This window comes from Heloderma suspectum, chromosome 5, assembly GCF_057233095.1.
Source record: "Heloderma suspectum isolate Gila_16-S chromosome 5, 16-S_ref, whole genome shotgun sequence".
Classification (NCBI taxonomy): domain Eukaryota; kingdom Metazoa; phylum Chordata; class Lepidosauria; order Squamata; family Helodermatidae; genus Heloderma; species Heloderma suspectum.
This window is the reverse complement of record NC_139462.1, coordinates 163,503,316-163,530,397: the sequence shown is the minus strand read 5'-3', so window position 1 is coordinate 163,530,397 and position 27,082 is coordinate 163,503,316. Positions and strand designations below refer to the sequence as shown.

The 27,082-nt window shown below is 46.0% G+C and overlaps 2 protein-coding genes across 3 annotated transcripts in view; one reads left to right on the top strand and one right to left on the bottom strand.

Moving 5' to 3' along the window:
* Window positions 1-27,082, bottom strand: part of ACAD11 (acyl-CoA dehydrogenase family member 11) — a 61,956-nt gene that overhangs the window by 13,242 nt on the left and 21,632 nt on the right. Inside the window, exons 6-13 of the mRNA XM_084858166.1 lie at window positions 25,711-25,858; window positions 24,638-24,759; window positions 23,741-23,847; window positions 21,375-21,501; window positions 20,544-20,621; window positions 12,644-12,782; window positions 12,297-12,404; window positions 10,074-10,172 (exon numbers count right to left, since the gene is read on the bottom strand). Of these exons, the coding sequence (XP_084714292.1) occupies window positions 10,074-10,172; window positions 12,297-12,404; window positions 12,644-12,782; window positions 20,544-20,621; window positions 21,375-21,501; window positions 23,741-23,847; window positions 24,638-24,759; window positions 25,711-25,858 (928 nt within the window). The remainder of the gene's footprint in view (window positions 1-10,073; window positions 10,173-12,296; window positions 12,405-12,643; window positions 12,783-20,543; window positions 20,622-21,374; window positions 21,502-23,740; window positions 23,848-24,637; window positions 24,760-25,710; window positions 25,859-27,082) is intronic.
* ACKR4 (atypical chemokine receptor 4) lies at window positions 672-7,480 on the top strand. Of its 2 annotated transcripts, XM_084858167.1 has the most exons (3): window positions 672-879; window positions 1,435-1,465; window positions 3,404-7,480. In XM_084858167.1, the coding sequence occupies exon 3, from the start codon at window positions 3,412-3,414 to the stop codon at window positions 4,474-4,476; it is 1,065 nt and encodes a 354-aa protein (XP_084714293.1). In that variant the 5' UTR covers window positions 672-879; window positions 1,435-1,465; window positions 3,404-3,411; the 3' UTR covers window positions 4,477-7,480. The 2 variants fall into 2 exon arrangements, with proteins under 2 accessions (XP_084714293.1, XP_084714294.1); XM_084858168.1 differs by lacking the exon at window positions 1,435-1,465 and having other exon boundaries at window positions 826-879; window positions 3,404-4,537.

Here is a 27,082-nt window from a genome sequence, read left to right as displayed (position 1 = left end):
TTGCCTGGGGACAGCGTTCCACAAATGGGGTGCTACCACCTAGAAAGCCCTCTTCCCAGTCGGGGGAGGCACCGAAAGGCCAGCCCACAAAAATGACCTCCATCAATGGACAAGGCTGATCCTTTCTGGTTAACAGGAGAGACAGCAACATTTAAATCAAGTGGAATCAAAACACTGGCAAACAACTTAAGGGTGCAACTCTGTGCATACTTAGACTGAAAAAAAGTCCTACAACTCCCAGTATGCCCCATCCAGAATGCTGGTAGTTGTAGGACTTTTTTTCTGTCTAAACATGCATAGCATTGTGCCCTAAGAGTATTATCTCCATCATTTAAAAAAAAAAATCATTAGGCACAATGCAGCCAAAGTACTTTTGATTTCAATGGGACGGTGAAGCTTATACTTTTGACTCCTCTACTAAATCAATGGGAGTTACAGGAACTTCATTCTGGTGGGACTGTACCCATTATTTTTAACCCGACTCTCAGTGCTGTAAGAGAAGTATTTTCTAGGAGAAGCCAGACTAAAATATGCTCACTGCGCTGCCTGAACTTCTGCTTTCTTCCTATGACCACTGCTTAAGCTTAAAACGTGGGAGTTCTACATCACTAACTGACTTTCAAAGACGTTCTGCCCATCAGGTTTAAAACAAAGCTGGAGCAGCGAACGGAGCCTTCCCGTGGCTCAGATGCAACAGCTGATTTCCAGGAAAGCACAACCATTGCTGACAAATGTCAATTTAAAGGAAAATAGAGCTATACACTGGAAAGGCGTGGTGCTGCTGGAAGGAAGACAAAAATCCTGAGTCAGACCCAAAAAAACAACATTCCACCAGCAGACATCAAAACTGCAGCTCCTGCTACTAAAAAGGAGAAACAGGTCAGTTACGAATTCTTATTTAGAAACTTACCAAGCTTACCAAAATGTGGAAAGAGGGTGGGCATTTATTGGTGTGCATTTTGTGTCCACGATGACAATAAGAGGGAGGGACATGGAGGGACACGGAAACCTGCCAGGTCTGTTGGGCTACTACAACTCCCAGAATCTGCCAGCTACATCTGGAGGGCACCAGGTTGTGGAAGGGAGGTCTATACTGACTGGTAGCAGGTTCCTAGGGTTTCAGACCCTGGAAACAAAGAGGGTCCTGGAGGCTGGCACTTCACTTTGCAGCACGCCAGCCCCCCAGTTAAAAAAATAATGTTTTAAGAAATCAAAAATAAATAAATAAAATCAACATTCATTTTAAGAAAATGTAAAAAATAAAGTCAAAGTCAGGAGGGGCAGGGAAGCTGGTGGATAACCAGCCAAGTGTCCGTGGGCACAAAGGCACCCCATTGGAGACCCCAGCCACAATATGTGACTTCTGGGCTGTATCTGACCTTCTGGGCTACAGACAGTTCAGACCTGACACACACACCCATTCTTCAATTGCAGGTCTGGTAGCGTCTGGCTGGGATCCTAAGAGGTAAGTTATTATGTATGTCGCCCTGAGAGCTTTGGCTACAGGGTCACTCACAGACTGAAGAAAGTAGCAGTACTAGTAGTAACAATAACAACAACAACAACAACAACAACAGAAGGCAAAGAAGAAGAAGACAACAAAGTCATAGCATTAATTGTTTCAGCACACGAGGGGTATTGCCAATTTTCCTTTGGTAGAACCCTTCCCTTGCTTCATGGAATGCTTTTTCCAGACCTATTTTTGTTTTGTTCTTTTCATGGTATGCTGCTTTTCTGCCACAGCAAAAGGGCAGCTTAACCACAATTCATTAAAAACAACGTCACAAACAATCATAGCCAAAATTTAGACAGCAGGAAAAAATAGATCACATCACGCCATTGTTAAAAATGTAAAAACCTTCAGGGATGGCTTTTCAAAGAGCATGGGTCAGGGGGAGGCTGGAAAATCCCCACACACATACACACCCTAAACCAGAGCTTTGGCCCTGGCCTTTGGACTGTGGAAAGCTGGAAATTTTGATCAATGAAAAATCCCACTGGTCATAATTAGAGAGATGCGGAAGACTAAACACACAATGAAACTCCTGTGCTGTAACAGCGCAGTGGCCACCGATGCCCAAGAAGAGAGCTTCCCACGCCAGTCTGCCCATTTGCAGCCTCAGGAAAAAGAACAGCCAGGAAATGAAACTGGTGCTCAGCCAACCTGGCTTAAATTAGCTCCTTGGATCAGGAGCCACATTTAAGAGTTTCAAGGACAAAATGTTGATAGCATGCTATCATTTAGGCATTCCTGCTTTATCTGGTTCAGTGCTCTGAAATAATGTTATGATTGCATAGTGGCTATTGATAGTCTCATCTTAACCATACTTGCACTCTGATAACAAATACACTTAGTTGGAAGTAGATCCCAGTGGAAGCAGTGAGGCTTCTTCTTTCCATGTAGATCTGCTTAGCATTAGAGTCAAGCACATGGCTGCCACCAAAAACAGCAGTCACAAGTCTACTCTCCACCCCCTTCCATTTAACATCACTGGATGCTAATGGCGGCAGGTGGGTGGGGTGGGAAAACCTGGATTGTTACGTAAAGGGCAGGGATGGTGGAAGGAACCAGACATGCAACAAGAGCTGCTCAGGGGCAGGTGTGATGTTGGGGGTCCTGCCCCTAGTCCCTACAAGGAGCCACGTGTGCGTGGGATTCTGGGGAGCAACGTGGCGTGGCAGGGCCGGGGCCAACAGCATGCAGTGCAGCTGACTCATGGGCCCCATCCTTTGTGGGGGACCACAGCAAATTGCCCCAACTACCCCTCCCCTGGGTAGCCCTGCATCCAGCCCATTTTTGTAGGCCGCCATATGTTTATTTTTTTGTTTAAAATAGAGATGGGTGAGAATTTCGTTTCAGTTCAGTGTTGATAAGAACTGACCAAAGCTCATGACGTTCTCCATATTTGGGGGAAAAGCACTTGAGATTAAAAAAAACAAAACTGAACCCAGGGGAAACCAAAACAGACAGATTTGTCCATCCAGGCCCAGGGCGTTGAGTGCTTTGCACTTCAAAGTCTGGGTTTGGATCCCTGGGTGTTCAGCCATGTTCGTGATGCTAAATTGGGGTTGCCACCTCCTTTTTCTGACAGGCTGCTCATTTTTAACAGCTCCATGGCAGACAGGTACATCATCGTCTGGCTAGTGCAGATGGGAGAGAATTTTGCTTCATTCGTTTTTGATAAGAACTTACAAAAATTCGCAAACTTCTTCATATTCTGGAGAGAAAGAACTTGGGATTTAAAAAAAAAACTGAATATGGGAGAAAGTGAAATGGACAGATTTGTCCATCCCTAGTGTAAAGACTTTGATTCCCATATTGAAAAGGGGAACTTATCCTGTATTTGAAAACATGGTGACAAATGTTTTAAGATGCAATTAACTTCTTGGTATCTTCTGCCAGCTTCTTCCATGGAGCCCTACCTAAACGCTTCAGGAGACTACCACTACTATCACGATGAGTCAAATGCTACTTTTGACTACACTTTATTTGAAATGATATGCATCAAAGAAGAGGTAAGAACTTTCAACAAGTCATTCCTACCAGCATTTTACTCTATCGTCTTCCTTGTCGGGCTTGCTGGGAATTCCCTCGTGGTGGCAATCTATGCCTACTTCAAAAATCTAAAGACCAGGACAGATGTATACATCATGAACTTGGCAATTGCTGATTTGCTACTGCTTTGTACTCTTCCGTTTTGGGCGGCAAATGCTGTACACGGATGGGTGCTGGGTATCCCCCTGTGCAAAATCACCTGTGCTATGTACACCATGACGTTCAGTGCGAGCATGCAGTTCCTGGCGTGCATCAGTGTCGACAGATACAATGCCATAGCCAAAGCCCAAGGCCAACAAAGGGTTGCAAAGCAATGCAGCAAAACATGCTCCTTTGTCTGGATGGCTGCCATGCTCCTTTGCATCCCTGAGCTAATTTTTAACACAGTCAAGGAGCACCGCGACAGATTTGCGTGTCTTTACGCATTTCCTGAGAGCTTGGGGAAAATAATTAAAGTCACTGTCGAAATCATGGAAACGTCCCTGAGTTTTGTGTTCCCCCTCCTCATCATGCTGGTTTGTTACTCCGCTGTGGCCAGAGCCCTCACCAGGAGTCCCAGTGTTAAAAAATACAAGCCTCTGAAAGTCCTTGCCGCCGTCGTTTTGGTCTTTATCGCCACCCAACTGCCTTACAACGTCATCAAGCTTTGGAGGGCCATAGAGATCATCCAGCCCCTGGTTACGGACTGCAACATGAGCAAAGCCATCGATGTTGCTCTGCAGGTCACTAACAGCATCGCCTTGTTCCACAGCTGCCTCAACCCCATCCTGTATTTTTTTATGGGGGCCTCTTTCAGAATGCACATGGTCAAAATAGCAAAACGTTACGGCTACTGGAGAAGACAACAGAGCACAGCACCTGAAGAGATTTGTATGGACTACGAAGATTCGGCAGAACAAACAAGTAGTCTTACTATTTAGAAAAGAGGAGGCGGAAGGAATGCTGTTATCCTCCAGAAGAGGCTGGTGGCTCCGAAGTCAGTGGGGCAGTGAATCCGCTCCAGGTTTCAGTCAGAACTTTGGATAGGTCCTTTAGAGTTCTGGCTGAAACCTGGAGCAGATTCATCACCCCACTGACATCGGAGCCACCAGCCTCCACTTTTGTCCTCAATCCATGATAGCTGCTCAGTGCATAGTTCTTCTGGACTGATTCTGAGCTACCTGAAAGGACTTGCAAATTGACAGAGAACTGCATGTTGACTACGGTTGCTTCAACTAGTAGGTCCAGGAAGGTCAAGTTGATAGCCAGAGCAATCTGATCTCCAGCTGCCTCAGGCATGGTGCACCTTTTTCATTTTCGCTTTATAATATAATATAGTCTAGTTTATATGATTTAATAATCTACGAGTAGAGGAAATACTTCACCTTATTTATCGCAATTATCACTTTACATAATACGCTGAGGTACAATCCCATCCCTACTTACTTGGGAGTAAGCCTCATTGAGCTCATTGGGTAGTGTCCAACAGAGCCCGAGTGGCAGCGCTAATGATGTTGCACTAGTGTAAAGCAACACTTCCGCCACGTAACTAGCACTTTCTAGGCCAGTGGAGAAAAGTGGCTATTTGCTGCTGAACGTTGGTGGCGATGGCAACATTCCGTGGCCAAATCGTCACATTAACACAAGCACTGGGGCCCGACTGGATGCTAGCCATTAGGGCTTGTTTTTGACTAGACATGCATATGCTTGTGAAATGGGAAGGGAACATGAAATGAAATGGGAAGGGAACATGAGAGACATGCTTAAAGCAGGGAGGTGGGGTGATAAGAAGCACTCAAGAACTATTGTCCTCAGGGCTGACATTTTTTATTGGGAAGTCTCGATCAGGAAAGAGGGTGGCATTAGTGTAGACCTTTTTGGTTTGGAAGGGTGGGATCTGGTACACTGGGAAGAGGAAGAAGGTCTACTGAAGCCTGGATTTTTTTTCTGAACCAAAAACTTGGTTTATATGGCTATGAGTGTGTGTGTGTGTGTGTGTGTGTGTCCATCCCCACCCCAGCTTATTTCTCTGTCTGAGCTTGGAATATATGAGAGTGTTTGTCTTTAGGTGCTGGAATGCAAAAGAAGATAAATTGGCCAGCAGGCCTGGCCTTGTTTGGACCTTAAAACAAAGGAAACAGTGTAAAAACTACCAAGGCCAGATGACTCCCTATAGCTGTAAAGAATTTAGGCCTGTGTTTTTTTTCCCTCCCGTAAGAGCACCTGGTTGTGTTAGTCCCCCTGCTAAGAACAAAGAAAGAGAATTTGCCTCTGAGAAGAGACGCTTCCTATGGGAAAATCTCTCTCAGATTTTTTTTTTAAACTCAGGAAGGTGCTTGGGGAGAAAGAAACAAATGAGGGTTAAACTACATACTATGTTAAATATACAGTGTGGAGGTGATCCTTTTGTTCCCAAAAGTAGGTAACTTTTTGTTTTACTTTAGTGTAAGTAGGGTGGCCACTTGTGCATCGCCAAAAAAGAGGTCATGCATCACCAAATATGTGGACAAAAGAGGACAGCTGTTAGCATAGAATTTGCATATGGTAATATATATGTATACATGCAAATTTAGAAATAATTATTATAATTTAAATAGAAATACAGTACATCTTGCCATAGTGTGGAAGGCTGTGACCAGGTAACCGTGTGACTTGCTCAATCTTCTGTCCAGATGCTGTTAATGGGCAACTCCAAGGCCCAGCTCTTCCTTCTGACGGTTCTTTAACTTGATACCAGACTTGGACTGGACAGCTCTTCAAATAGAGGATGCCCTGAAAATAGGAGACTGCCCTCTGACAGCCTTTCCAATAGAATGCTGTCCTCTGTAAAAGAGGACACATGGCCACCCTGAGTCATGTGGGCCCTGATCTGGGACCACTGCACGCAGGTAGAGAGGATTTAAACCTTCCCAACCAACCACTTTTACCCACTAAATTCCACCCCACACAAGGGCTGAAAAAAGAGGAAGAAACTCCACTGAGTCTGTCTGTCTGTCTGTCTTTTCCTTCCTTCCTTCCTTTTCAGCCCCCGTGTTTGTGTGTGTGTGTGTGTGGTGAATTTAAGTGGGGGGAGTGGCTGGGTGGGAAGGTTCCCCACCGTCCCATTCATGGTAGTTCCAATCCGGATCACAGGCCTGCGCACTAAAGTATAACAAAAAATTAAGATCATCTACATGCTACGCATTTAACACAGCATGTATTTTTGCTCTGAGAGATCAGGGAAGTTGTAATGAAAAATGAAAGTAAAGAGAAATAACCATGACATGGGAGGGTGGAAAAGATTACCGGTTCTCCATCTTCATATTTATTGTTGCTAGTCTTTTTTCTTCACTTCACTGGATCTTTTCCAGCCTGGTCGTCTGAAGCTTTTGCCCTGGCTCAGCTTTGCTTTTGAGAAATCTCTCTTCAATTTCTAAGCTTCCCTCACTCTCCTCTTTCATATTCATTGTTCTTAGTTTTCTTTTCTTTGTGATATAATCCCTACCTTATTATGGCAATATCTTTTATGATTTGCCTTTTGTTGTGCACTTCTTTACTTCTTAACATCATGTTCTGGGTTTCTTCCCTTTTGAGGCTCAAATGATTGTGGATTCAATCATTTATATTTTTAGTGATTTTCTTTAAAAAAAAACCATCTGAAGATGTCTTAGCTATGGGTAGACATACTTTTCCCTTAATTTTATTGTTACTTTAATTTTTTACTTTAAAAATCTAACAGCTGGAATTTAGACTGGGCAAGAGGGAGTAAGGTGGAAAATTTAGGGATTGCTAAGAATATTTCAACTGCTACTATAATAATTTCAAAATTGCTACTTCTTATGTTAATTTCCATATCTTGGGCATTACTTTTTATAATTTCAGACTTTCATAATCGAATGTAACCCTATGCTGCAAACAGTTTACAATGTTCTTCATTTATATAAATCCATTTTATATCTCCTTTTCACATTGTTTTGTCTGCTTTCATCATTTTCATGAATGAATATCCATGTCAAGGTGCCCCTGCTGCTTACTGAATCCTCCAATAGCCAGAATCAACACTCAGACAAAAGGGCTGCTTTCCAAGGCTTTAATTCCATTCAGCCTAATGAAGCATACAGATGCTAATTGCCTGAGACGCAGAGGAACTACACAGGAGCAGCCATCTAGAGGTTTCTAAGGATTAGGACATCAGTTGATCTCCATTTGGGAAAAAAGTGGCAACTCTCTGAACTTAAGGGGTGGGAGGGGAAGATCTCCCCCTCTCCTGTGGGGTCTTGGGGCGCAGCTGTTGACGTCGAGCCAATCAGGCTGAGCGCCTAAGCTCAGCTCCTGCAACCTCTCGCTTGTGCCTACGCCTGCACCTCGCATCAAAAAGCTCATGTTGTCCCTCCCTTTCCATGCCTGGGTCACTGTCACTCCCAGGGATGTGAGCGGGGGGGGGGGCTCCCCCTCCAGCTGCGCCTCTGAAGTCTGAGAGAGTTCCTCTCCCACAAATGGTATCTCCTCCTCAGAATCAGAGCTGCCTTGGGACTCTATGGGCTCAGATACAACCCTGACAATCCATTTACATGCATATATACACGGTATACACATATCCACTGTTTGCTGCGATTTTCAATATTTTTCCCCAGGTTTAGTTCACTTTTGATCTAACCCTGATCTTATGACTGCTGCTGTCATGTTTGCCCAGTGGGGCAAACATAGAATAAAACAGATTTAGAGAGCAATCCTATGGCTGCTAGTCAACGACTAGATGGCCATAGGATATGTCGGTTTCTGGGAACTGACCTCAGAGCCCGCGCTCCAAGGTCGGTTCCTGGACAACCAACCTTCCTGCCCCTCCCACGCTGCCTCGTAGGTAGTTCAGAATGGCCCCGTGCTCCACGCTCGGAAGAGGAGCACGGAGCGGAGAAAATGGGGTTTCCTGGGGGTAATTCTGGGGTGGGGAAGGTGGAAATGCTGGTACGGCACATCCTATGTGTGATCCGGCAGCTGCTTCCCCCCCTCCGCCTTCCCGCGGCTAGACAGCCAAAATTGGCTGTCTAGCCGAAAATGCAGGGCAGGCAAAGCACAGAGGGAACGATCCCCTCCATGCTTCTCCTGCCCTGCATTGGATAGGCGGTCATCTTCGAGTTCAGAGGTGGCCGCCTATCCCAATAGGATTGCACCCTGAATTATGAACTTAGTTTTCAGGTGGCAAGTCCATTCTATTACAGAAAAATTCACCCAGGACTCTACTGCTGTATTTTCTCCAGCCCATTATGTAGAGCAGGCACCCAGAAATCCACAGAGTGATGGCACTGAAATATAAGGCATACTCCCTTTCATGTTCCAGAGTGGGAGAGCACATGCCATTTTCAGATGTTCCTTGAAATTGCTCCTTGCAGGGCTGCTATGATTCAGAATGATAATTTCTCAGTATTAGTTCAGGTGCAGATTGTTAACTAGGGTCTGTTAACATCAGGAACGCCATATGGTTCTTAAATAATTTAAATATGGACAAAAATACAGCTACACAATTTTCTAGCAAATAGCAAAGCAAAACCCTATTCCTTCACTTTAGGGCGGTCAAGTGCCCTACTTCACAGAAGTCGGTCCTCTATTTGCAGGGCTGCCCAGTCCAAGTCCACTTAAGGATAAAGAACCATCAGAAGGGAGAGCAGCAGGACCCTTGCGGTGGCCCATCAACTGTTAGCACCTAGAGAGCAGACTGAGCAGGCACACAGGTCACGCGGTCACAGCCTTCCCCGGTGTGGTAAGCTGTATCGTATTTCCATTAAAATCATAGAATTTGTTTCTAAATTTGTACCTGTACATATACATTTAGCATGTGCAAATGTTATGAAATCTGCCTCCTCTGTAGTTGTCTGTCTGGGTGAAGCTTAAGTGGCCATCCTCCTTCATTGGAAGGATTCTGAAGTCCAGGCCTTGGTGGATCTGTTCCCCAGAGCCCTGAGTGTCCATTGGTGCCAATGGGAGGGGTTTTTTCTTAGCAATTGCCATGCAGGGGATGATTTTCAAGAGGGATTGCAGCTGGAGAGGGAAGGGTTAACTCTCCCTATCCCTATATGCTGCAACACTTTCCCAGCCCCACTCCTCACAAATATCTCCCAGCATGGCAATTAAGCTTAGAAAACAATTTTTTCCTATTCGTTTGGGATAATCTGGAGCAGGATGCAAATTAATTGAACCATGTATTTTACTTGAGATTATTAGGATGAGGAATTGATTGCTTGGCTTTGCCTCCTGTAAAATGCAAATAAATCCTAGTAATTATTGCATATATAGATATAAATCACTGTATTCAAATTTTATGCAGATCTACTGGGCCCTGACTCTTTTACGTGCCTAGCAACACACACAACAAAGGCGAAATAAGTGCTCCTGCCACAGCCTGTAGCAGATAAGTGTAAAGGCCTGTTCAAAAACGAAACTAAAACAAGCCAACATTTCTCGTATTCATGTAGTGATTACAGAAACATGGGAGGGATAGATTCAGAGGCAGAACCAACCCATGCCTGAGAGTCATTCTGCTGCAGGAAATATTTTTACTCACCACTACACCACCACTTCTTGCCATTGATTACGTAGCTGCCTCTGTCTCTCTGGACACTGCACTCCATATTGGCTGCATCGCTTGAAGCAACATCAGGTTCTGTATCAAACAGAAAAATGAACACTGGAGTTTATTGCAACTGATGCCATAGTAAAGAGAAACTTATTTTATTGTCCTCTTGTACAAGCAGTGGTGCTGGAAGCAGCAACAGGGGCATGCAAGGAAAGGAGGAAGGTTTTTTTCCCTTCCTCCTCCATCACCCTGACAGTCCGAATAACAGCACACGAGGAGGCAAAGACTGTGCCAGCACAGAGGCCCTTGGGAGAATGATCTCTCTCATCCCAGGCTGAGGGAGGACTGTTTTTCTGAGCTCTCAAACCGGGTTGGAAAAAATTATCAGAGGTTTTGCAAGGTTGATTGGGGGGGGGTTTCTCCTGAAGACCATGGATAATTTCCAAGTTAATCCAAGGTGAGTTTAGAAGACCTCTCCATGTCTAATAAATATAGATAGGAAGATGTGCCAGTATTTGTTATGCTTCATTATTAGCTTTGAAGTGCTGGGTCGAGTTTTGTAATTTTTATGGGATACAGAAAGATGCACAGTGGAGAGGAGGGGAGATAATATTTTAGATTGGGCAGTATAATAAAAAATTACTATTATTATCATGATTTGAATTTCTTAGTCACCTTTCTCTTAAAGACCCAAGGTGATTCACAACAAAATTAAAACATAAAAAATATAAAATAGATAAGAACAGTTTCCATTCTCCAAAACAGAATAAAACAATTAAAACATCTGTACAGACCATACAGATGGCAAGAGCCTTGTGTGGCGCAGAGTTGTAGGTGGCAGTATTGCAACTGAAACTCTCCCCACGACCTGAGTTCAATCCCAGCAGAAGCTGGGTCCCAGGTAGCTGGCTCAGGTTGACTCAGCCTTCCATCCTTCAAAAGTCGGTAAAATGAGTACCCAGCTTGCTGGGGGAAAGGTAGTCACAACTGGGGAAGGCAATGGCAAACCACCCCGCTACAGTCTGCCATGAAAACGCCAGTGAAAGCAGTGTCCCTCTAGGAGTCAGCAATGACTCGGTGCTTGCACAGGAGGAACCTTTCCTTAGGCTGCAATCCCATACACACTTACTCCACAGGTCCTGAACCAATTTTTTTTTATAGGGGCCGCGGTGGCTTAGTGGTTAAGATGCTGAACTGCAGACCGGAAGGTCGGCAGGACAGCAGTTCGAGACCCGAGTGCCGTGTGACGGAGTGAGCTGCTGTCTTCAGTCCCAGCTCCTGCCAACCTAGCAGTTCGAAAGCAAGAAATTGCAAGTAGATAAATAGGTACTGCTTTGGCGGGAAAGGTAACAGCGTTCCGTGCACCTTGGTGTTCAGTCATGCCGGCCACATGACCACGGAAGCGTCTTCAGACAGCGCTGGCTCTTCGGCTTAGAAATGGAGATGAGCACCACACCCTAGAGTCGGACACGACTGGTTGGGGACACCTTTACCTTTTTACAGACCATAACCAACAGCTGATACATAAAAAGCTCATCATATGCCTCCAAATTCCTGGGAGTAGAGGAAAGTCATAAGAACCTAAGAAGAGCCATACTGGATCAGACCAAGGGTCCATCTAGTCCAGTATTCTGTTCACACAGCGGCCAGCCAGCTGTCGACCAAGAACCCACAAGCAGGGCATGAGCGCAAAACCTGTGGAGTGATCTCCCCAATGAGGCCCTCAAGGCACCAACGTTGTTGTCTTTTCGGCGCCAGGTTAAGACCTTCCTCTTCTCTCAGGCATTTGGCAGCACATGAGGAGTTGTTGATCAGTCCTGGATCTGTCTTTGGTTATAACTGGCTGTTCAAACTGGTTTTTAGTTATACGTTGCCTTTGTGTATATTGTCTGTGTGTTTTATGTAAATGGCTTTTACATTTTGTATGTTATATTTTAATGTAATAAATGTACAGTAAAATATTAGTGTAAACAGCCCAGAGAGCTTTGACTATGGGGCAGTATAGAAATAATAAGAATCATAATCGTAATCGTAATAACAATAACAGCACCCTCCTGACCTGGCACTGAAAAGGTGACAATGTTGACACCAGGCAGGCCAACCTATATTTGTTTTATTGTTGTAACTGAAGTTGTACCTTCAAAAATTGAGAACTGTCTTCCCCCCTTGCTACATGTGAATAGCCCCAATTCTAAAATAAGGAACGATTACCTGTCATGCAGAAGCAAGAACTGATTTTCCCTTCCAGGAGAGGCTCCAGCCATTGCTTCTTTTGTTCTTCTGTCCCATACAAGTGCAGGACCTCCATGTTTCCTGTGTCTGGGAGGCAGAAGAAAGGTTGCTATTGCCATTCCTATTCCATCCAGCATACAATGGGTTGGATCCAGGCTTAGATGCTTAGAATAGACCCACTGAAATCAATGGGACCTAAGTTAGTAACAACTTTCTTATCCCATTGATTTCAGTGGGTCTACTCTAAGCATGACTAAGTCTGGATCCAAACCAATGTAACAGTTCAAAAAATTCTAGCAAGGCAATACAATTAAAACTTCACCAACCTGGTGCCTGACAGTTGAACACTTCGGGAGCAAAGTAGCACTTCCCGGTCTCTTCTGCAATTAATGCATAGTCCAACTGGCCCAGCCCACTAACAGCTGGCAGGAAAAGGTTCCAGAGACTCTCCGCTTTGGCCCTTTCCTGATGAAAGGAGGGAGATGTATCAACCAAGTAACTGCGGTTCTCAATGGTCATTCAAACACAGCCTTCTCCAACTTGGTGCCATCCAGATGTTGTGGACTTCAACTCCCATCAGCCCCAGACAGCATTGCCAATGCTTAGGAATCCTGGATGCTGTGGTCCAAAACATCTGGAGAGCAACAGGTTGGGAAAGGCTGTTCTCACATTTCAACTGGAATCCTAACCATACTTCAGCAGGAGTTAAGTTGCACTGGGCAGAAATCAGTGGGGTGCTTATGCCCTGATGATTCCTTTACGCCCTGATGATTCATTTCTGTAAGTGGTGGGTCCCACCAATTCCGTCGCACAAGCAGGACCCACTTCTTAAGCAAGGGAGATATAGTGCTTCCTAGCGGAAACCCCAAAATGAATGGAAACGCTCTTTTCTGGAAGAAGGCAGGTCGGCAGAGCTCCCTTATGTGAGCTTCCCTAGAAGCGCTAAATTGCCATTGTGCAAGCGGTGGGAGTCACTGCGCAATGGAATTGGCAAGGTGTAAGAGAATCAGCCCCCTTCATGGATCACTGCCTTGTTGTGGCGAAGGGGCTTGCGTAACTCAGTGAAGCCATAAGTTATGCCGTGCAGGGCAACCCAAGATGGACAGGTCATGGTGGAGAGTTCTGACAAAATGTGGACAACTGGAGAAGGAAATGGCAACCCACTCCAGTATTCTTGCCAAGAAAACCCCATGGAACGTATCACAAGGCTAAAAGATATGACACCGGAAGATGAGCCCCTCAGGTCGGAAGGTGTCCAATATACTACTGGGGAAGAGCAGAGGGAATTTCCAAGTAGCGCCAGAAAGAGTGAAGCGGCTGGGCCAAAGCTGAAAGGACACTCAGCTGTGGATGTGTCTGGTGGTGAAAAGAAAATCTGATGCTGTAAAGAACAATATTGTTTAGGAACCTGGAATGTCAGATCAATGAATCAAGGTAAGCTGGAGGTGGTCAAACATGAGATGGCAAGATTGAACATCGACATCTTGGGAATGAGCGAACTAAAATGGACAAGCATGGGCGAATTTAATTCAGGTGACCATTATATCTACTACTGTGGGCAAGAATCCCTTAAAAGAAATGGAGTAGCACTCATAGTCAACAAAAGGGTAGGGAAAGCAGTACTGGGGTACAATCTCAAAAATGATAGAATGATCTCAGTACGAATCCAAGGCAAACCATTCAACATCACAGTAATTCAAGTCTATGCCCCAACCATTGAGGCCGAAGAAGCTGAGGTTGATCGGTTCTATGAAGACCTACAACACCTTCTAGAACTAAAACCAAAAAAAGATGTCCTCTACATCATAGGGGATTGGAATGCTAAAGTAGGAAGTCAAGAAATCACCAGGATAACAGGCAAGCATGGCGTTGGTGTACAAAATGAAGCAGGACAAAGGCTAATAGAGTTTTGCCAAGAGAACATGCTGAACATAGCAAACACTCTTTTCCAACAGCACAGGAGGCGACTCTACACATGGACATCACCAGATGGTCAATATCGAAATCAGATTGATTATGGCCTTTACAGCCAAAGATGGAGAAGCTCTATACAGTCAGTAAACACAAGACCTGGAGCTGACTGTGGCTCAGCTCATGAGCTTCTTGTTGCAAAATTTTGGCTTCAATTGAAGAACGTAGGGAAAACCACTAAACCATTCAGGTATGACCTAAATCATATCCCTTATGAATATATTTATTTATTTATTTTATTTATTATTAAATTTATTAATCGCCCATCTGGCTGGTCACCCAGCCACTCTGGGCGATGTACAACATACCATAAAACAATTTAAAACAATAAAATTCTACCATAAATTTTTTTTTAAAATACCCTAACCCACCCCAAATGCCTGCCCGAACAACCACGTTTTTAATGCACGACGGAAGCTCATTAAAGAGGGGGCATGACGGAGTTCCCTAGGGAGGGAGTTCCACAGAGTGGGGGCCACCACAGAAAAGGCCCTCTCCCTCGTCCCCACCAGTCTAGCTGTCCTGGCTGATGGGACAGAGAGAAGGCTATCCGAGGCTGATCTTGTTAAGCGGCCTGTCTGGTGTTGCTGGAGGCGCTCCTTAAGATAGGCTGGGCCGGAACCATATAGGGTTTTAAAGGTCAAAAACACCTTGAATTTGGCCCGGAAAACAACTGGTAACCAGTGCAACTCCTTCAGCACTGAAGTGAGGTGATCTCACTGGCAGCTGCCTTTAATCAGGCGAGCCGCCGCGTTCTGTACCAGCTGCAGCTTCCGAACCGTCTTCAAGGGTAACCCCACCTAGAGCGCATTACAGTAGTCTAAACGAGAGGAGACCAGGGCATGTACTACCGATGGGAGCAGATGGTCGGGAAGGAAGGGGCGCAGCCGCCGTATCAGATGGAGTTGATACCTGAGCCTCCATGGACAGCTGGGAGTCCAAAATGACCCCCAGGCTGCGGACCTGGTCTTTCAAGGGTAGCCGTACCCCATTCAACACCAGGTCAACATCCCCCAGCCTCCTCTTGTCTCCCACCAAAAGTACCTCGGTCTTGTCAGGGTTCAGCTTCAGCTTATTCCTCCCCATCCAGCCACTCACCGTCTCCAGACATTTGGACAAGGATTCTACGGCCAACCTGGTGAAGATTTGAATGAGAGGTAGAGCTGCGTGTCATCCGCATATTGATGACACTGCACCCCAAACCTCCTGATGATAGCCCCCAGCGGCTTCACATAGATGTTAAATAGCATTGGGGAGAGGATGGAACCCTGTGGCACCCCACAAGTAAGTGGCCACGGGTCCGAAACCTCCTCTCCCAGTGCTACCCTCTGGTACCTGCTGGAGAGGAAGGACTGGAACCACCACAATACAGTGTCTCCAATGCCCAACCCCTCCAGGCGGTCCAGGAGGATACCGTGGTCAACGGTATCAAAAGCCGCTGAGAGGTCAAGGAGAACAAGGAAGGAGCATTCACCCCTATCCAGAGCCCTCCTCATATCATCCATCAAGGCGACCAAGGCCGTTTCTGTCCCATGCCCAGGCCTGAAGCCCGATTGAAATGGGTCTAGATAATCAGTTTCTTCCAAGTGTGCCTTCAACTGCACCGCCACCACCCGCTCAATCACCTTGCCCAAAAATGGCAGATTTGAGACTGGGCGAAAGTTGTTCAGAACTTGAGGATCCAAGGAGGGCTTCTTTAAGAGCGGTCTTATCACTGCCTCCTTGAGGGCTGATGGCATCACTCCCTCCTCAAGGGAGGCGTTCACCACCGCCTTGATCCCCTCACCCAGTCTCTCTCTGCAGCTCATAATGAGCCAAGATGGGCAAGGATCAAGTAAGCAGGTGGTCGGACTTACAGATGAAAGCACCTTGTCCACTTCATCAGGAGGAAGAAGCTGGAACCGATCCCACAAAAACGGTTTGCCACAGGCCGCCTCTTGCTCACTAACTGTATCCACAGCGTACAGAGTAACATACCTAATCTGATCAATTTTATCTGCAAAGTGCCTTGCCAAAGCCTCACAGGAGGCCTTAGAATGCTCCAGTGGTTCCGGAGCCACAGGACCAATCAGGCTCCGGACCACTTGGAACAGCCTCCTGGGACAGCACTCTGCAGACGCGATGGAGGCAGCATAATATTCCTTTTTTGCTGCCTTCACCGCTACGTGATAGGCTGAAGATACAGCTCTAGCCCGTGTCTGATCGTCTTTGAAGCGAGACTTCCGCCACCGGCGCTCTAGCCGTCTCACCTCCTGTTTCAGAGCTCGTAACTGCGGATTGAACCATGGTGCAGTCCGAGCCCTGTTCAGGGGGAGAGGGCGTTTCGGAGCCACCCGATCTAATGCCCCAGTGATTGCGGCATTCCAGCCACCCACCAGGGTCTCGACCGAGTAGCCATTGGCATGCCCCAGAGAATCCCCAAGTGCGTTCAGGAATCCATTTGGATCCATAAGATGCCTGGGGCGGACCATTTTAATGGGTCCTCCACCCCTGCGGAGGGGTTGTGGAACCGAGAAGTCCAACGTCACCAGATAGTGACCTGACCATGACAAGGGGGTGGTGGATATACCCCCGACTTCCAGATCACTCCCCGCTTCTCCAGAAACAAACACAAGGTCTAGTGCATGACCGGCTACATGGGTGGGCCCAGTTAGAATATGGTGCAGCTCCCAGGAGGCCATGGTCTCCATGAAGTCCCGAGGTGCTCCTGTGAGGATGGCCTCCGAATGTACGTTGAAGTCCCCCAACACCAGTAAGTTAGGGGACTGTACACGCACATCAGAGACCACCTCAAGCACCTCAGCCAGGGAGTCAGTCGTGCAGCGGGGTGGACGGTACACGAGCAGAATCCCCAGACTGCCCTTCGGGCCCAACCTCCAGTACATGCACTCAGCAACCTTGGTCTCCCGTAGAGGGGGTCTGGTGAAGACCAAGGACTCTCGGTAGATAACAGCCACTCCCCCTCCCCGATCCCCAGCCCTCGGCTGCTGTGCATACGAAAATCCAGCTGGACACATGGCTGCAAGGGTTGGAGCAGCAGCCTCGGCCAGCCAGGTCTCCGTAATACATGCCAGGTCTGCACCCTCATCCAGGATCATGTCCTGGATGAGGGAGGTTTTCTGGGTAACAGACCTGGCATTGCAGAGCAGCAAACGAAGGCCAGAAGATGGGGTCACGCCTCCCCCAGCCATCCTTTGGCTCTGGACAGGCCCGGAGCAGGGGACAGATACTACACATCTCTTCCTTGTTCCCCTTACCTGGCATGGCCTGCCCCTAGCGCTCCGCCAGCGCCTGCCGCCCAGCCTCGGTATGTTCTGGCCCACAACACTCCCCCCACTGCCTCCATCAGATGGACACATGCCCCCTCGCTCCCGCCTATCAGGCAGGCTACCCACCCCTAAAAACACAACAAAATCCCCCCCAACAAAATAAAACAAACAAACAAAACAATTAAAATCCCCTTAAAAATGCCAGGCAGGAGTCCACAGGGAAGGCCTGGTGGTGGTGGTGGTGGTGGTGGTGGTGGTGGTGGTGGTGGTGGCGGCGGCGGCGGCAGCAGGCCCAGCAGCAGCAAGCACACCTCTTCCCCGGTGGTGGTGGTGGCTTCTCCTGCAGGCCCTGGCTCTCCCAGGCCACCTCAGCCAGCCAGCTTATGTAGCCCCTCCAGGGAGGGGCAGGTGGAGCAGCACAGCTGGCTCGGTACCTGGGGGCCTGGTCCTGCAGGGACTGGCAGTCTGCCAGGCAGAAGTCCACAGGGAAGGCCTGGTGGTGGTGGCAGCGGCGGCAACAGTGGAGGTGACGAATAGACTTGAGGGATTAGACCTGATACAGAGTGCCTGAGGAACTATGGATGGAGGTCCGTAACGTAGTTCAGGAGGCAGCAACTCAATCCATCCCAAAGAAAAAGAAATGCAAGAAAACAAAGTGGCTGTCTGATGAGGCTTTACAAGTAGCTGAGGAAAGAAGGGAAGCGAAAAGCAAGGGAGAAAGGGGGAGATATATCCAACTGAATGCAGAGTTCCAGAGAATAGCAAGGAAAGACAAGAAGGCCTTCTTAAATGAACAATGCAAAGAAATCGAGGAAAACAACAGAATAGGAAAGACTAGAGATCTTTTCAAGAAAATTGGAGATCTCAAGGGAACGTTTTGTGCAAAGACGGGCATGATAAAGGACAAAGAAGGCAGGGACCTAACAGAAGCAGATGAGATTCAGAAGAGGTGGAAAGAATACACAGAATACACTATACAGGAAAGATCTTAATGTCCCTGATAGCCATGATAGTGCGGTCACTGAACTTGAGCCGGAAGAGTGAAGTCAAGTGGGCCTTAGGAAGCAATACTAACAACAAAACTAGCGGAGATGACAGTATTCCAGCTGAACTATTTAAAATCCTAAAAGATGATGCTGTTAAAGTGCTGCACTCAATATGCCAACAAATTTGGAACACTCAACAGTGGCCACAAGACTGGAAAAGGTCAGTTTACATTCCAATTCCAAAGAAGGGCAATGCCAAAGAGTGTTCAAACTACCATACAATTGCGGTCATTTCACATGCTAGCAAGGTTATGCTCAAAATCCTACAAGCTAGGCTTCAGCAGTATGTGAACCGAGAACTACAGGAAGTACAAGCTGGGTTTCGAAGAGGCAGAGGAACTAGAGATCAAATCACCAACATTCACTGGATCATGGAGAAAGCAAGAGAATTCCAGAAAAACGTCTATTTCTGCTTCATTGACTACGCTAAAGACTTTGATTGTGTGGATCACAACAAACTCTGGCAAATTCTGAAAGAGATGGGAGTACCAGACCACCTTACCTGTCTCCTGAGAAACCTGTACGAGGGCCAAGAAGCAACAGTAAGAACAACCGATTGGTTCCAAATTGGGAAAGGAGTACGACAAGGCTGCATATTGTCGCCCTGCTTATTTAACTTATATGCAAGTACATCACGAGAAACACCAAGTTGGATGAATCACAGCTCGGAATTAAGATTGCCGGAAGAATTATCAACAACCTCAGATACGCAGACGATACCACCCCAATGGCAGAAAGCGAAGAGGATCTAAAGAGCCTTTTGTTGAGGGTGAAAGTGGAGAGTGCAAAAGCTGGTTTGAAACTCAACATTAAAAAAACGAAGATCATGGCATCTGGCCCCATCACTTCCTGGCATATAGAAGGGGAAGAAATGGAAGCAGTGACAGATGTTATTTTCTTGGGCTCCAAGATCACCGCAGACGGTGACTGTAGCCATGAAATTAGAAGACGCTTGCTCCTTGGGAGGAAAGCTATGGCAAACCTAGACAGCATAGTAAGAAGCAGAGACATTACCTTGCTGACAAAGGTCCATCTAATCAAAGCTATGGTTTTCCCAGTAGTAATGTATGGCTGTGAGAGCTGGACTATAAGAAAGGCTGAGCGGCGAAGAATTGATGCTTTCGAACTGTGGTGCTGGAGAAGACTCTTACGAGTCCCCTGGACTGCAAGGAGGTCAAATCAGTCAATCCTAAAGGAAATCAACCCTGAGTGCTCATTGGAAGGACAGATACTGAAACTGAAGCTCAAATATTTTGGCTATGTAATGCGAAGAGCAAACTCACTGGAAGACACCCTGATGCTGGGAAAGATTGAAGGCAAAAGGAGAAGGGGATGGCAGAGGATGAGATGGCTAGATAGCATCACTGATGCAATGAATATGAACTTGAGCACGCTCCGGGAGAGAGCGGAGGACAGGAAGGCCTGGAGTGCTATGGTCCATGGGGTCCCGAAGAGTCGGTCATGACTTAACGACTGAACAACAGCAACAACAAAGAGAATCAGCAGGGGAATAAGCGCCCTGTTGGATTCTGCCCACTGAAATCAGTGGGATTCCCTTCCATGTAAATCCTAGCCATTTGGGGTTATACTTTTGTCTGGAGACTTTTTTTCCCTACCCCTCCTTATAGCTAGCCAGTGGCTTCCACCATTACTCCTGCACGCAACCTGGTGTCTCATCATCCCATCCATAGACACTGCTGCTCAGCTGAACAGAGATGAACAAAACTGTCTGACTTGCTTTCTAGAACATTTGCATTTTTTTTCAACCGTGTTTGTTCTGTCCCATTTCTGTAACAATGTGCAGAATATATATATTTTTACACAACTCTCATCTGAGTAAGAGCCAGAAACTATTCTACACATGATATTTGCAGAGGTGCAAAATTGTATCAGATGAGTCTTCCCCTTATTATACTACTTAAGAGGGAACAAATGAGTACCTTTAGTCTTTCAATCACAGCAGGTTTTTTCCATATATCTGGTGAATTTTTATTTCTGGTATAATACTCTACCACTTCCTAAGAAAATGAAAGACATCAGTTGAGAACACACATACAGTAATATGTATGTACCAATGTACTATCTTTCTCTCCACAAAACTTCCCTAGATTACTACTATATCCTTATTTTATTTCTTTTTTCACATGCGAAGACATTATGAGTAACTGGAGGAAAGAGACATAAGCATCAGGGATTGTGAACTGAAGCATCTTAGGTCCTACAGACTGGCTGACTTGCAAAAATAGGACAATTATTTTGGTTCATAGCAAAACTATTATTAATGTTACTCACTTCGACATGTTGGTTATTTTGAATTAATATAATCATTAGGAATTGTCTGTGTTACATATTGTTTTACTACCTGTTATTCAAAGTCTAACAGTCTTTAAATATTAAATATAAACAGTCTTTGAATATTCTACACAGCAGTTAAATGGGGCCTAGTTTCTCCCTCAGTTGTTTGACCTCGCTAGCAGAAAGCTTCAGGGGGAGAGGGGTGCCACATGCAAAGATCATGAGTCTGTACCAGGGACGGTGCCAGCATCCAGTACCCTTGGGCAGCTGCCAGAGCCCAGTAGGGCCCACCGCTAATTTCTACCCTGGGCCCCCTGCAACAGGATGTCTGAGCAAACACTGCTGATGTCTACCCAGTAGGGCCCACCACTGATGTCTACCCTGGGCCTGCTGCAACAATCCACATTTCTGTTCATAAAGTGAAGGCAGGATCTCAATTCATGCCTGCTTGCACCGACGTTCTTCGTACGTCTCACCTTTTCAGCAGGGAAAACATGCTTTTTCATGAAATCCTTCACCTTCTGGAGGACTTCCCTACCCTCTTTAGACTGCCGGAACAATTCGCCTGTACTACTAGGTTGAATGCCAGAGATAAAAGATGTTCTAGAAGAAAAATCCAGAAGAGACAGTCGTAACACTTTCTGCAGCCATGCAGCCTTAAAGAAAGGGCAAACTCACATACACACATGCATGAATGCAACCCCCATGAATGGGTTGATTTAGCCCTGTAGGGGCGAAGTCTTCCGTCAGGGGAGACCTAGATGGAGAGAGAGCTAGCTTGTTCTGCGGTGGAGCCGAATAATATTTCTGGTTTCTTAATCCATCTGTATAAGGCAGGGGTGGGCAACTTGTGGCCCTCCAGACATTTTGGCTACAACTCCCATCATCCTTCACCACTGGCTATGCTGGCATGGGCTGATGGCACTTGTGAGCCAAAACATCTGGAGGGCCACAAGTTGCCCACTGCTGAGATTCACCAAGCTGCGATTTATATGTCTGCTATTGCTGCTATTGTCCTGTCGCTTTAGGACTAGCGCTGTCTGCAGAGGAGTAACTCTGAAGCATCCAGCAGCTCGGTGAACAGGGCTGACTGCAAAGTTTTGCAAGCAAGAATTACATATTCCTCTTTGGACTAAGTGCTTCCGGACAGAAGGCGCTCAGCACTACTGATGAGAAGGGCATCTTTTTCTCTGTAACTGATTTTCTGTGGTAAAAAAAAGACAGGAGAAACAGTCGGAAAACATGGGAGGATTATGAGCAGAAGATGTCGGCATCTGGACACCCCTGAAATCCTGTGAATGAGGCAGGGCGAAAGCACCATAAAGTCTCATCTGGAAGCACCAGTGGTTGCACTGTTCTTATGTTATATAGACTACTTAGGTATTTAGCTCTTTGTAGGCAATTTTTGTGCACTCTGTGGGCCATATTGTTTTTTATAACTGTAGTTCCAACTCAGAGGTAGGAAAACGTTTGGGCTCGTGGGCACATCTGGAAATCTGAGAAACTGTCCTGGGCACAACCATGAAACACCTGTGTATGCCCCGGCCATGGGCTGCTAAGGTTTGGAGGTGCTGAGATAATGATAAGCCAGACCAGGTTTGCTTACAAGGAGCCTTTATTGAGTACTTACAGCACACAGGCGTACCCAGTGGTTGGATCAGACAGCTTCTCTCAACCCAGAGTCATGGGGTAAAATGGGTTTTGTACCATACATGTCAGCAGTGAGGCAGCATGACAGCAGCAAGCATTAATTTGCGTCCCTGTTCCTTCATGCGATAGGCTACATAAAGATTTATGTAGCCTATCAAGTGAAAGAGCAGGGATGCAAAACGGTGTCCAAAACAGACACCATTTGCGTCTGCAGTACATCAGTCCAGCCAGCGATACAGCAATGGCGGTCGTATCACTGGGGGTTCGGAGCCGGCCAATGGCTCCACAGAATTGCCATGGAGCGGAGCTGGCCAGCCAGGATTCCGGAGGGGGGGGGGGACGGATCGCCTCCCCCCCCAGCGGACACCACAAAACAGAATGGGGTGAAGACTTCGTACAACCCTACCTTTGACTCATCTCACATGCTCAGAGGCCCACTAGCAAGGAAATTGCACTTATAATAAACCTAAGCCAAGCATTATAGATCTCTAGGCCCCTCTAAAACTACAGGTGACTTGGTTACACTCCTAGGGCCATTACAAGCTGTCATGGGTGGTTGTGGCTAGTCACAAAGGACAAGTAACCTGCCTAGAGGCATTCATGGCAAATTAAGATGGCAGCAGCTAGAAGCTCCTACTTCACTCTGAAGCAATCCCAGCTGCCAGTAAGAAAAATACAAGAATATTTTAAAAATAAAAATTGGGAGTAGGATGTCTTAGTGGGCACCAAGGTAGGTCTCTGGGGGCACACTGGTGCCTGAGGTCAGCACATTGCCTGCCCCGTTCTAACTAAAAGAAATTCAGTAAGTTCAAACCTTGGCCTGTTTCACTCCAACTAAGCCCACAGGCAGAGGTTATATGCATGCGCACGGACACATCAGGCACCCAGACTGCAACCTTGGTTGGGGTGCTTCCAAACAGGGGGCTCACAGCACTACCAAACACAAGACATTGTGTCGCTATTCCATCTTTGCCTCCTTAACAGATTTTATGTGGTAAGAAAAAAAGGGGACAGAAGCAGCAGTGGGAAAAACACAGGCAGGTTACAAATGTAACATGATGTGCTCTGGACCCCCCTGTAAAAATCCGTGAATGAGGCAGCACAATTGCATTCTAAAAGCCTTTTCCGGAAGCACCCTTACTTAGAATGAACTAGTGACACCTTTCAACTCTTTTGAATAAACCATGCTTACTTTTTTGCTAACTGTAATCCAGCTTCTGCCAAGGGCTTCACTATACTGGCAAACTCAACGCTGTTTTCTGCGGAGGAATTTCCCTGGAGATATCTGGCATATATACCCTGAAGAGCAACACAATTAAATGTATGTGATTTAATTGGCAGTTCAAAACTGAAATTCCTCATGTTGGATTGATTTGTTTTTGAAAACATTATTAAGAATATTAAAAAAAAGGTAAAGGTGTCCCCAACCAGTCGTGTCCGACTCTAGGGTGCGGTGCTCATCCCCGTTTCTAAGCTGAAGAGCCAGCGCTGTCCGAAGACGCTTCCGTGGTCATGTGGCCGGCATGACTGAACACCGAGGTGCACGGAACGCTGTTACCTTTCCCGCCGAGGCGGTACCTATTTATCTACTTGCAATTTCTTGCTTTCGAACTGCTAGGTTGGCAGAAGCTGGGACTGAAGACGGGAGCTCACTCCGTCATGCAGCACTTGGGTCTCGAACTGCTGACCAGCCGACCTTCCAGTCTGCAGTTCAGCGTCTTAACCACTAAGCCACCGCAGCCATAAGAATATAAAAGACAGCTATAAACTGCATGAAGAAGTACTCCCCTTCGCCAGCTCCCTCCACCATGACATCTACTGAGGTGGATCTGTCAGAAATGCTATAATGATATTAGGTTTCAAGACTCTGTAAGGGCACAGCACTTGGTACAACCCAAACAAACAACTCTTCCACTGAAATAATTGGTAAAATATAAAACCGGGCGGGTTGTTACGAGCTAAAGTAATATATAATTATCTTGACTGTACTTATAAAAAGCTTCCGTAACATTATTTAGGAGTAAGGTATGTAGTATTTCTGCCTGTAAACCTCAAAAGATGTTAATATATTTGAAGCTAAAGATAGTACCTGGCATATTGAAGCTACTTTAAAATATGAAAGAGCGAGAAAGAAATTCAGATTGGGAAAGGCAGTGCTTGTGGCCCTGCAGCGAGAGTAAACTGTAACCAGTTCTTCAAGTGAAGGAATTCCTAGGAAAAACATATGGAATAATGTGAACACTTGGCTTTGGTATACCAGTTACACAGAGGTTTTTGTTTTAAAAAAAAATGCAACACAGATGTAGTGAAAAACAGATATACTATTGCCTCTTTTCTCATGTCACAATTTAGCTACCAGACAACAGGTTGTATCCTGCACATGGATGCTCACACAAGGGGAATTCGCCACCCCACATCTCAGGCCTTTCCTGGGGGGTTCCTTGACCCTCAGGAGCAGCTTTGTGGAGGATGTGAGGCTGCAGTAGTGAGCAGTAGGCAGGAATTTCCCCTCACACCAGTGCCCTTATGCAAGCATCCTTGCACTTACATTTTATTGGGTACAATCCAATATAATTGGGATTCTATAATTATGAGTTAAACCGAGGCATAACACATGGAAATACAACACACTGTAACTGACTGTTAACAGCACAATCCTATTTATGTGTATGTTTATTCTCAGAAGTGAGTCCCACTGTGCTGAATGGGGCTTACTCCCTAGGAAGTGCATTTAAGACTGCAGCTTAAAACACCGTCCCATTCTGTCCCAGTTTCTGTTTTATATGCTCCTGTTAATATTTATTTATTTAAAACATTTGTATCCCACCCTATATCATTAAGATCTCAGGGTGGCGTACAGAATTGGTAAATGTAAAAATGCTTCTCTAAAGAAAGCTTTGACAGCATTTCTAAAGAAATACTTTCCTAGAACAAAATGAACCAAATTACTCTGTGCAATCTACAAAGTAGTGGTGCTAAATAAATGCTTTCTTGGGAGTCCAGGGAAGGCCTACCTTAAGAGAATTTCACTTGCACGGGGTTTGGCAGTTATAGTATGAACTGTCAGTCACCTAGTTATGCAAATGATTGCTTGATGTATAGGCATAACGTTTTTGTTTTGTTTTAAGAGAAAGCAAACTGAATAGAATGGTGGATGCTTACCTGCAATATTGTTTATGCTCTGGAAATTCCCAAATTTTAAAGGCATGAGGGCTTTGGGCCAAAAGTAGAAAGCAAGAGTGTAAGAGAAGTCTGCCAGAGGATGCCCTATAGTTGAAAGTTCCCAGTCCAGCACTGCCACAACACGGGCCTTGAAACAGAGAAATACGGAAATCAAGCCTGGGAAAAGTGGCAATGGTGGAAGAAAAAAGGTTAACAATCCTCAGCCAGTGATTCCAGTGTATATGTTGGATCTAGTCACATGGAATGGTAAGCCAGGACCTCTGGAGAATCCTGGCTTACTTGGAATAAGCTGAAAGCTAATGTATGCAGCCCATTTGGTCCCTTTTGATTCCTCCTGCTAGCACAGCTGGCTATAGCAGGGGTGTTGAACCTCTTTCAGCCCAAGGGCCAAATTCCATTTAAGAGAAGGTCTTGGGGGCTGCATTCCAGCTGGGGGGTGAGGATGAAGGCAAAAGGGGTAGAGCCAAAGGCCAAAAGGATGGGGACAGCATAATTTACCTTAACACTGTTACTGCCACTAACAAAACCTTAGGAGATGCATTTCAACCTTTTAGAAATGGGGAAAAAATCTGCACAAAGGCCAGGAAACCACCACCAATTAATGGTCGAGGGAAAGGGGGTGAGGCTAGGCAAATGGGGAATGGCCATCTGGGAACCTCTGAAGGGTCAGGTTGGCCCCTAGATGGGTTAGATTTCACCTCTGTGCCTGAGGGTCCACACCTCTGGGCTAAACAAACCCGGATTCCTAAGCCAAGAACAAAACCTCATTTATAATCCTGGCTTATAAAGGGAGAAACAAGCCAGGATCCTGTGTTCGGATGACATACTAAGCAAACAATTTCTGGGCTGTTTGGCCAGTCATGCTACTGGGAGGAGCCAATGAATGTTAGTACTTACTGCTATTTTCAAATCACTAGATTATCTTTCTACAACATAGCAGTGGGTCTTTTCAAAGGTAATACCAAATCATGGTTTGTATAACATGAGAACAAGTTCTGTGCTTGCCTGCTCCCCCTTCCCCCTCTCGCCTTCCACAGAATGCCAATTTTCTCCCCATTTAGTGGCAATCCATAGTCTGTCAACAAAGTAGGACTGCAAATGCAGCTCAAACTGTGGTTAGCAATCCTGGTTTGCAGGCAGGCTATAGTTTACATACATCATCGTTTGCCCAGTTTGGATGGAATGGCAAAGGATGGTTTTTCACTAAATCGGAAATGAGAAGGAAAATTGCAGCATGAAAATATAGGATTCATTCCCATGCAATCAAACAGTGGTTTGGCATTATGTCTGAACTAACCTGGTACGTCCTTGAATGACTTTGGAATGTGCTGCATTGCCTTGAAGAATGGCA